Source organism: Aegilops tauschii, chromosome 7 (assembly GCF_002575655.3).
Source record: "Aegilops tauschii subsp. strangulata cultivar AL8/78 chromosome 7, Aet v6.0, whole genome shotgun sequence".
NCBI classification, from domain to species: Eukaryota; Viridiplantae; Streptophyta; class Magnoliopsida; order Poales; family Poaceae; genus Aegilops; species Aegilops tauschii.
Window position 1 is genome coordinate 213923481 of NC_053041.3, and position 10326 is coordinate 213933806.

The window sequence follows — 10326 nt, forward strand, 5'->3', positions numbered from 1 at the left end:
CAGACCATGTGTGATGCATTCAATAACGCAAACGATAAAATTGTTAATATCGTGTGCAATGGCAACGCTATCACAAATGATTTAACGGGAAAAATTGTGTGTGATGTACCTGTGAACGGAAACGTTTTCCATGGAGCGACTGTGTGGGATGTACATACGAACGAAAACGTTTAGCGAGGACTAACTGTGTGGGATGTACTTGCGACCGGAAACAATTTCGCCTGTATAATTATATTTTTTTAGCTCTACTATACGTATTTCCGAATTTTAGCGCTCACCGGTCGCACACGACCTCATTTTGTCGAGCGTGTGTGCCAGGAGGGCATATCCCCGAAGGTTTCTGGGTCGTGTGGGAAGGACCCCCTATCACCATCACTCACTAGGCGACGGTTCCAAATGCCGTCGCGGAAAGGGGTTAAACCCATTTGTATAGCACTGACGCGTACTGTTGGGGAACGTAGTAATTTCAAAAAATTCCTACGCACACGCAAAATCATGGTGATGCATAGCAACGATAGGGAAGATTGTCATCCATGTACCCTCGTAGACCGTAAGCGGAAGCGTTATGAGAACGCGGTTGATGTAGTCGTACGTCTTCACGATCCGACCGATCCAAGTAGAACGCACGGCACCTCCGAGTTCAGCACACGTTCAGCTCGGTGACGTCCCACGAACTCCGATCCAGCAGAACTTCGAGGGAGAGTTCCGTCAGCACGACAGCGTGATGACGGTGATGATGATGCTACCGACGCAGGGCTTTGCCTAAGTACCGCTACGATATGACCGAGGTGGATTATGGTGGAGGGGGGCACCGCACATGGCTTGGAACAATCAACTTGTGCGTCTTGGGGTGCCCCCTGCCCCCGTATATAAAGGAGCAAGGGGAGGTCTGCCGGCCTCTCTAGGCGCGCCAAGGGGAGGAGGAATCCTCCTCCTAGTAGGAGTAGGATTCCTCCTTTCCTAGTCCTACTAGGAGGGGAAAGGAAGGAGAGGGGGAGGAGAAGGAAAGAGGGGGCGCAGCCCCTCCCCTAGTCCAATTCGGACTAGGCCCATGAGGGGCGTGCGGCCAGCCCTCGTGGCTTCTCCTCTTTTTCCCCTAAAACCCACTAAGGCCCATATGTAATCCCGTATTCCCGTAACTCCCCCGGTACTCCGAAAAATACCCGAATCACTCGGAATCTTTCCGATGTCCGAATATAGTCATCCAATATATCGATCTTTACGTCTCGACCATTTCGAGACTCCTCGTCATGTCCCCGATCTCATCCGGGACTCCGAACTACCTTTGGTACATCAAAACACATAAACTCATAATACCGATCGTCACCGAACGTTAAGCGTGCGGACCCTACGGGTTCGAGAACTATGTAGACATGACCGAGACACATCTCCGGTCAATAACCAATAGCGGAACCTGGATGCTCATATTGGCTCCCACATATTCTAAGAAGATCTTTATCGGTCAAACCGCATAACAACATACGTTGTTCCCTTTGTCATCGGTATGTTACTTGCCCGAGATTCGATCGTCGGTATCTCAATACCTAGTTCAATCTCGTTACCGGCAAGTCTCTTTACTCGTTCCGTAATACATCATCCCGCAACTAACTCATTAGTTGCATTGCTTGCGAGGCTTATTGTGATTTGTATTACCGAGAGGGCCCAGAGATACCTCTCCGACAATCGGAGTGACAAATCCTAAGCTCGATCTATGCCAACTCAACAAGTACCATCAGAGACACCTGTAGAGCACCTTTATAATCACCCAGTTACGTTGTGACGTTTGGTAGCACACAAAGTGTTCCTCCGGTATTCGGGAGTTGCATAATCTCATAGTCATAGAAACATGTATAAGCCATGAAGAAAGCAATAGCAATATACTAAACGATCGAATGCTAAGCTAACAGAATGGGTCAAGTCAATCACATCATTCTCTAATGATGTGATCCCGTTAATCAAGTGACAACTCATGTCTATGGCTAGGAAACTTAACCATCTTTGATTCAACGAGCTAGTCACGTAGAGGCATACTAGTGACACTCTGTTTGTCTATGTATTCACACATGTACTAAGTTTCCGGTTAATACAATTCTAGCATGAATAATAAACACTTATCATGATATAAGGAAATATAAATAACAACTTTTATTATTGCCTCTAGGGCATATTTCCTTCACGTATCAGTGATCACATAGTGATGTGAACTAGATTATTGACTCTAGTAAACCCTTTGGGTGTTAGTCACATGGCAATGTGAACTAATCACATAAAGATGTGAACTATTGGTGTTAAATCACATGACGATGTGAACTAGATTATTGACTCTAGTGCAAGTGGAAGACTGAAGGAAATATGCCCTAGAGGCAATAATAAAGTTGTTATTTATATTTCCTTATATCATGATAAATGTTTATTATTCATGCTAGAATTGTATTAACCGGAAACTTGATACATGTGTGGATACATAGATAAAACACAGTGTCCCTAGTAAGCCTCTACTAGACTAGCTCGTTCATCAAAGATGATTAAGTTTCCTAACCATAGACATGTGTTGTCATTTGATGAACGAGATCACATCATTAGGAGAATGATGTGATGGACAAGACCCATTTGTTAGCTTAGCATAATGATCATTAAGTTTTATTGTTATTGCTTTCTTCATGACTTATACATATTCCTTTGACTATGAGATTATGCAACTCCCGGATACCGGAGGAATACCTTGTGTGCTATCAAACGTCACAACGTTACTGGGTGATTATAAAGATGCTCTACATGTATCTCCAAAAGTGTTTGTTGTGTTGGCATAGGTCGAGATTAGGATTTGTCACTCCGAGTATCGGAGAGGTATCTCCGGGCCCTCTCGGTAATGCACATCATGATAAGCCTTGCAAGCAATATGACTAATGAGTTAGTTACGGGATGATGCATTACGGAATGAGTACAGAGACTTGCCGGTAACGAGATTGAACTAGGTATGAAGATACCGACGATCGAATCTCGGGCAAGTAACATACTGATGACAAAGGAATAACGTATGTCGTCATTACGGTATGACCGATAAAGATCTTCGTAGAATATGTGGGAACCAATATGAGCATCCAGGTTCCGCTGTTGGTTATTAACCGGAGAGGTGTCTTGGTCATGTCTACATAGTTCTCGAACCCGTAGGGTCCGCACGCTTAACGTTCGATGACGATTTTGTATTATATGAGTTATGTGATTTGATGACCGAATGTTGTTCGGAGTCCCGGATGAGATCACGGACATGACGAGGAGTCTCGAAATGGTCGAGAGGTAAAGATTCATATATAGGACGATAGTATTCGAACACCGGAAGTGTTCTGAGGGTACCGAGTACGTATCGGGTCACCGGAAGGGGTTCTGGGCACCCCCGGCAAAGATATGGGCCTTATTGGGCCTAGGGCGGGACAGACCAGCCCCTTGTGGCTGGTGCGCACCCATATGGGCCGATCTAAGTGTAGAAAGGAAAAGGGGAGGAGGGAAGGAAATAGAGGGAATAGGATTCCCCCTTCCTTTCCCCTCTCCCCTCTTTCCTTACCCCCTCCGAAGATAAGGAAAGGGGGGAGGCCGAATTGGAGGAGGCCCCCAAGTAGGATTCCTCCTACTTGGGGCGCCCCAAGGCTGCCCCTTCCCTCTCCCACCTATATATACATGGGGAGGGGCGCCTAGAACACACACCAACATTGTTAGCCGTGTGCAGCGCCTCCCTCCACAGTTTACGCCTCCGGTCATATTCACGTAGTGCTTAGGCGAAGCCCTGCGCGGATCACTTCACCATCATCGTCACCACGCCGTCATGCTGACGGAACTCTCCCTCGACACTTTGCTGGATCAAGAGTTCGAGGGGCGTCATCGAACTGAACGTGTGCAGAACTCGGAGGTGTCGTACGTTCGGTGCTTGATCGGTCGGAACGAGAAGAAGTTCGACTACATGAACCGCGTTGTCAAACGCTTTCGCTTTCGGTCTACGAGGGTACGTGGACACACTCTCCCCCTCTCGTTGCTATGCATCTCATAGATAGATCTTGCGTGAGCGTAGGAATTTTTTTGAAATTGTATGCTACGTTTTCCAACACCGCTGCCGATCTGACCTGGCCTTGTCGGCGTCCTCCTCTCGAGTAGCCACCAGAGGTGTTCTGCCATGTGGCTCCCGGCCTTGGTTGTCACTGTCGTTTGCATTTTTTTCACGAATACGCATAGCTTGCATGTTTTTTTATTAATAGAAGGAGAGTGAACAAAGTTGCATGGGTTGGTGCATCTTGCAACATGTACGTGACATGTCATGTGTTAGATCACCTGAGCAAAAGAAAAAGGGATTGCTCAGCCCTGGCAACAAAAAAAGGCTACATCTCGAGAAGTAGGTTAGTCATTGACGTGGTGCCGGTTTTGGCCCATAACCGCGCCTCATCCTTGATCTCGTAGATGAGCCGAGAGACTGATGGTTGTTGGTCATCGAAGATGCATCACTTCTGATGCCTCCAAATGGCTCAGGCCATGAGCATTATGAGGAAGGATAGTTCTCAACGGTGCATGGTGGGGGCATGCCAGTGGGTAGATGACCACTAGTCATAGAACTCCACAGAAGAGTGGTCGTGGATCAACACCATGAGAGCACCTCATGCCGCACCTGACGGGAGAAGGGGCAACCAACGAGAAGGTGTTGCATGTCCTCAAGAATCAGATCACATAGCACACACACACCGCTCCTCGTGGGGAAGGCCACATCGAGCAAGATAATCCACCGTCCAGCGACGGTTCTGTAGCACGAGCTAGGTGAATACCTTGATTCGTAAAGGAGCCCACATCTTTCAGGTGAATTGCCAGTGGGAGTCCGTGATCGAGCTGTGAAAGAGTGCAAGGTAGCAAGATCTAGCAGTGTAGATACCGAAAGCAGTCCACCGCCATCGGAGGACATCTGGCTCGTCACTAAGTTGGATGGGTCGTGATGATCTGCACGACACACAGAGTAGTATAGCACCTTCGTGTAAGTGTCACAAATAATTATCGTCCCAACGAAGAGCGGAGTTTTACGTGCAACATTTCTGTCAGACATAAGTGGTCACAACTCTAATGTGAAGTAACTGCTTGTGATTCTACAGAAGCTATTAGTGTTCCAAGAGGCAAATAAACTAAGCAGTGAATATGATGAGATGGTTGCAGCGAGAATAACGACTTGGAAGTAAAGAGCATAAAGTAAAGACTAAAAACAAAAGTGTTTTCCCACAGTAGAGAGATTAGGCACGGAGAAACTTCGGATCATGGTATATCTCAAGTGCGCCAGTTCATTGGTAATCCTAGCTACCTTGTATCACGAGTTTATTATTTGATTTGCTTGTTCTGTAGGCAGATCACCCTAGGGTTATGTTACTCCTCGTCGCAGGATTATATTCCACACTGTGGTCCTGCTTCGACGTTGCCACGACATGGCCGTGTCCACAATTAAGGTTTTAAATCGAAACCATGCGTTAAGTTCGATGGATCACCGTTATTTCATATTGTTTTCGGTTCTCATAGATGTCTCCACCTGTCATGTCAGAGGTCGCAGATTCCCTAAACAATATGTGTCACCTATGTATGTCTTTAGATCATATTGTCTGGGCCCTTAAATTGGATAACACACATAGCATTCACCACAGTATAACAACTTACTAAACAAATCAAGACTACTAACACGAATGACGACATATAAGATAGGCACAAATGAATCTTACCATTCACCTACATCTCCCACGCCTAGGAGGACTTACTCACACATCGAAAGAGAATAACCAATCATCATAGAGAATAAATCCATGAAAACCATATCGACGATGAGTATAAATAGAGTTATACACCCTGATCTTACAACTTGGGATTCCTCGTACCATCATGATGATGATGATGATGAGATGAAATGAGTATGAAGATGGATGAACAAAACCAGAAGAATCTCCAGCGGTTCTTCTTCTCTGGATCTCTTCGCTGTCTGTTCTGGATGGCGTGTAGCGGCTGAAAGATCGTGGATGTCTCCTAGAAGGGGGGGCTGAATAGGTGCTTTAAAATAATTATGGTTTAGGCTTGAATAAATGCGGAATAAAACTAGCGTTTAATTTGACAAGCACAAAACCTAAATCGACTAGGCTCATCTATGTGCACCAACAACTTATGTTAAGCAAGATAAACAACTAAGTGATAGCAAGATATATAACACAAAACACTATGGCTGTCACAAAGTAAAGTGCATAAGTAAGGGCTCGGGTAAGAAATAACCAAGGCACGCGGAGATGACGATGTATCCCGAAGTTGACACCCTTGTGGATGCTAATTTCCGTTTGGAGTGGTGTGGAGGCACAATGCTCCCCAAAATGCCATTAGGGCCACTGTAATTTCCTCATGCCCTCGTACAATGCAAGATGTCGTGATTACATTAAAGGACCCTTGAGGGCGGTCACCGAACTTGTACAATTGGCAACCCTTGGGGGCGGTCACCGAACCCGTGCAAATTGCTCGGGGCAGTCTCCATAACTTAATTGGAGACCCCGACGGTTTGCCGGAGCTTTACACCACAATGATTGAGCTCCACGACAACCAACCGTCTAGGGCGCCCAAGAACCCAAGAGGAACAAGCTCTATGGTACCAAGCATCCAAGAGCAATAGGCTAATCAAACTTCACTTCCACTTATCATCGTGGAGGACTCAAACCTATGAACCAAATGCAATGGCAAGGGCACACGGAGTGCCCAAGTCCTTCTCTCCCAAATCCCACCACAACTAATGCTATGGAGGAAAATAAGAGAAAGAACACAAGAGGAGAACATAAAAGAACTGCAAGATCTAGATCCAAAGGGTTCCCCTCACTTAAAGGAGAAAATGACTGGTGGAAGAATAGATCTAGATCTTCTCTCTTTCTCTTTTCCTCAAGAAGAAACAAGAATCATTTGAGGGATTGAGAGATAGCAAGCTCAAAGAAGGTCAACAATGAAGGGAAAACACGAGCTCTAGAGATAAGAACCATTGGAGAAGAAGACCCTCTTTTATAGATGGAGACGAATCCAACCGTTAAGAAGACCCTCTTTTATAGGTGGGGACGAATCCAACCGTTATGCCTTGGCCCGTAGTAAAGCAGTACTGCCGCTCCTAGAAGCGATACTACCACTTCAGGCGGCAGTTCCAGCTATGGCTAGCGAGCACGTTCAGTGCTGCTGCGATAGTGCCGCCGGAGCGGTACTATCGTCCACCCTTCAGCGGTACTACCGCTTCGGATCATATAGCACAATGAAACCACGTTACAAAGGTGGCTGTACTACCGCTTCGGGTCACATAGCACAATGAAACCACGTTACAGAGGTGGCGCCAGAGCGGAAGTACCGCACGGAGCGGAAGCAAAACAAACTGTACATCTGTCCTACACCTCTATGTGTTATACGATTGCATCAATTGCACAACAAATACAAATGTAAATTCAGCTGTAAGAACTACATAAAGTTCAAGTGTATTTCCAGATATAAACACACGTGCCGGAGCGTATACCTGCGCCATTACTCGAGATATTTTGATAATTACATAAAGCGGAACTACCACAGCTCTCACAGCAGAACTTTATGATGAATTTCAGAAGCGCACAGAGAGACCACATAATCCAATGAAGAATGTCCTCAAGATCATCGCTGCAAGCTCGCTGAAAACAACATCGCCTCCTCCATGCTATATCGCCTGCTGTTACTGTGACCCTCCTTATCAGCATTGTCTCTGCTTCTTTCAAATGTTCTGTGGCGTAGTTTAACCGGAACTTCTTCCATTTCTGGGTCGCCCTTCACGGTGTTCTCCAAACTCTGCAGCCCCTGGAGTTTCGTTTCCACGTACCGCATGGTCGGCCTGTCTTCCCCCTTCATCCCCAAGCACATTGCTGCGATTGCCGCTACTTCCTTGGCTTCATCCCCAGCCTCCTGGGAAACCTGTGAATCTAGTATTTCACTCAGTCTATCTTGGTTCAACAGCAACATGAAGTGTGCTACTAGACTGACGCCTTCTGACGGCACGTAGCTGGTTGGTTTTTTTCTTGTAAGTAGTTCCACAAGCATGACACCGAAGCTGTAAACATCGCTCTTCTCCGTCAGTCGGCCTGTGTAGTAGTACTCAGGATCCAGATATCCATAAGTTCCTTGGATGGCGGTTGTTACCCCTGATTGGTCAATTGCAATACCTCTAGAAGCGCCAAAGTCTGACACTTTTGCCGTCAAGCGATCATCTAGCAGTATGTTAGATGTCTTGATGTCCCTGTGGATTGTTGATATCAAAGCAGCCGAGTGAAGATAGGCCAAAGAACTTGCAACTTCATATGCAATTCGTAATCTGTCTTTCCATGATAGTGATTGAGGACCATCAGTATGAAGATGGGCATAGAGGGTACCATTGGAAATGAACTCGTAGATTAGCAATGGAACTTCTGTCTCGAGACAGCAACCAAACAGCTTTACCACATTCCTGTGATTGATTTGAGAAAGGATGGCGACTTCATTTATGAACTCGTCGATCTCTCTTTTGATTACGGTTTTGGACTTCTTTATAGCAACAACGTGTTGATCTGATAAAATGCCTTTGTAGACCGTGCCGTGCCCTCCACCACCGAGAATGCGAGCTTCATCAAATTTATTTGTTGCTGTCTCAAGCTCTTCTAAGCTGAAAATCATCCTTTCAGCTATATCTGTGTCTACTAACTGCTGGAGCAATAACCCACGGTTTTGCTTGAAGAAATATTCCTTCATCATCTTTGCTTTCTGATCCTTGACCTTTTTTATAGCAAAGACAACAGCAAGAACTAGAAGCAAAATAATTATGCCGCTGCCAACTCCTATGGAGAAAATTATTCCTGCCGAAATTTACAGACAACACTGTAAAAAAAGCCTGCTTGAAATTATATATCCTAGTTTAATTCTGTAAAAAAGGTGCCGGTGCAGATAGATGAACTAATGCTTACACAATTCCCTGTCTAGAGACTTACCAGCTGCTAGACGACCTCGCCCTCCTTGGCATCCATTTGTCATGTAAGGATTGCCCTGGTAGCCGTCACTGCACCGGCAGACATAGCCTTCGGCGCCATTTGTGGAGTTGAGACACATACTGTTCTTGCTGTGGCACCCAAAATCTGGCCTCTGGGCGGCCTCTTCGCAGGATAACTCGCCCAACCCCCAGGCCGCAATGGCAGGAACGAAGAACGGGCTCATGTCAGGGTAAGACAGGAGGTCCATGAAGTATTGCTGAAGACCATAAACGTGTGACCCGTCGCTCCACCACTCCTGCTCCACCATGTGCACGCTCACGTTGAACGCCGGAGCCGGGGACGGGGACGGGGCGATCGGGCACCCGCCAGCACCGTCGAGCGAGGAGAGCTCGATACGACAGGACCGAAGGCCAATCGGGATGGACGGCTGGCAGCAGCCTATGCCGTTGCACACGACGTCGGGCAAGAACGGCTCGCCGGTGCTGTTATTGATCGGACAGAAGGACGCGCAGGAGCCATATGTCCACCCATCAACGATGTGCAGGAGGACACGGAAGCCACACCCCACGATGACGAGGCTGTTCGCCTTGGCCGACAGCACGAAGGGGGAGCCTCGGCTGAAGGCCAGCTGCACGTGGCTCGTGTTGCCCACGACGAAGTGCGAAACCCAGCTCCCGACGCGCACCGTGCTGTTCGCCAGGGATACCTCCACAACCTCAGGGCCAGGACCAGGAATGGCACCGTTGTCCAGGAACAGCTTTGGCGGACGGTGCGTCTCATTGCAGGTGACCATGAAGCCCGGCTGGTAGCAGCCGGGGGTGGTGCCGAAGGGGTACGGGATGTCCACATCGCCGCATTTGCTCTTGCAGCCGGGCAAAGCGATGTTCACGGAACTTGCTGCTGTCGCCAGTGTTATGCTGCCCCTGAGCAGCAGCAGCACCACAGCGCCAACTAGAGAAAGCATTCTCATTTCGTCAATCACACAAATGAAGCATGAGTTTCTGAATGTATATGTATTGAAGAAGGTAACTAGGAATTTGCTGCTGTTCATCAAAATTACCCTTCAGCAAGAATTTATGTGTTCTGGACAACATTTGTGGGGAACTGGAAAAGTGATGACCACGACAACAGATTCATTAGTATTTTTACATGCTGAACTCCATCACATGCCTAGAACTAGTCTACATTTGCAGATTACTTGACCTCCCAGGCATGAAAAAACATTTTTTTACAAGGAGACTTGTTCACACAAACCTAGATAAGTATTGCTCGCAGTTTTCTAGAGAATACAATTACTGCTCTAAGGGATGTTCCCGATGGT

The 10326-nt window shown here is 46.9% G+C and overlaps 1 protein-coding gene across 1 annotated transcript; it reads right to left on the reverse strand.

The window, feature by feature from the left end:
* Positions 1-7439: 7439 nt before the first annotated feature.
* Positions 7440-10197, reverse strand: LOC141020497 (wall-associated receptor kinase 3-like). The gene is made up of 2 exons (XM_073505948.1): positions 9006-10197; positions 7440-8873 (listed from the first exon to the last, which is right to left on the reverse strand). The coding sequence occupies exons 1-2, from the start codon at positions 10054-10056 to the stop codon at positions 7666-7668; spliced, it is 2259 nt and encodes a 752-aa protein (XP_073362049.1). The 5' UTR covers positions 10057-10197; the 3' UTR covers positions 7440-7665.
* Between the last annotated feature and the right edge of the window lie 129 nt (positions 10198-10326).

Excerpts from the sequence above, each read along its gene's own strand:
- LOC141020497 (XM_073505948.1), bottom strand. The coding sequence starts at position 10,056 with ATGAACAGCAGCAAATTCCTAGTTACCTTCTTCAATACATATACATTC. Across the intron at positions 8,874-9,005 it reads GCGAGGTCGTCTAGCAGCTG|GAATAATTTTCTCCATAGGA; the intron begins GTAAGTCTCTAG and ends AAATTTCGGCAG.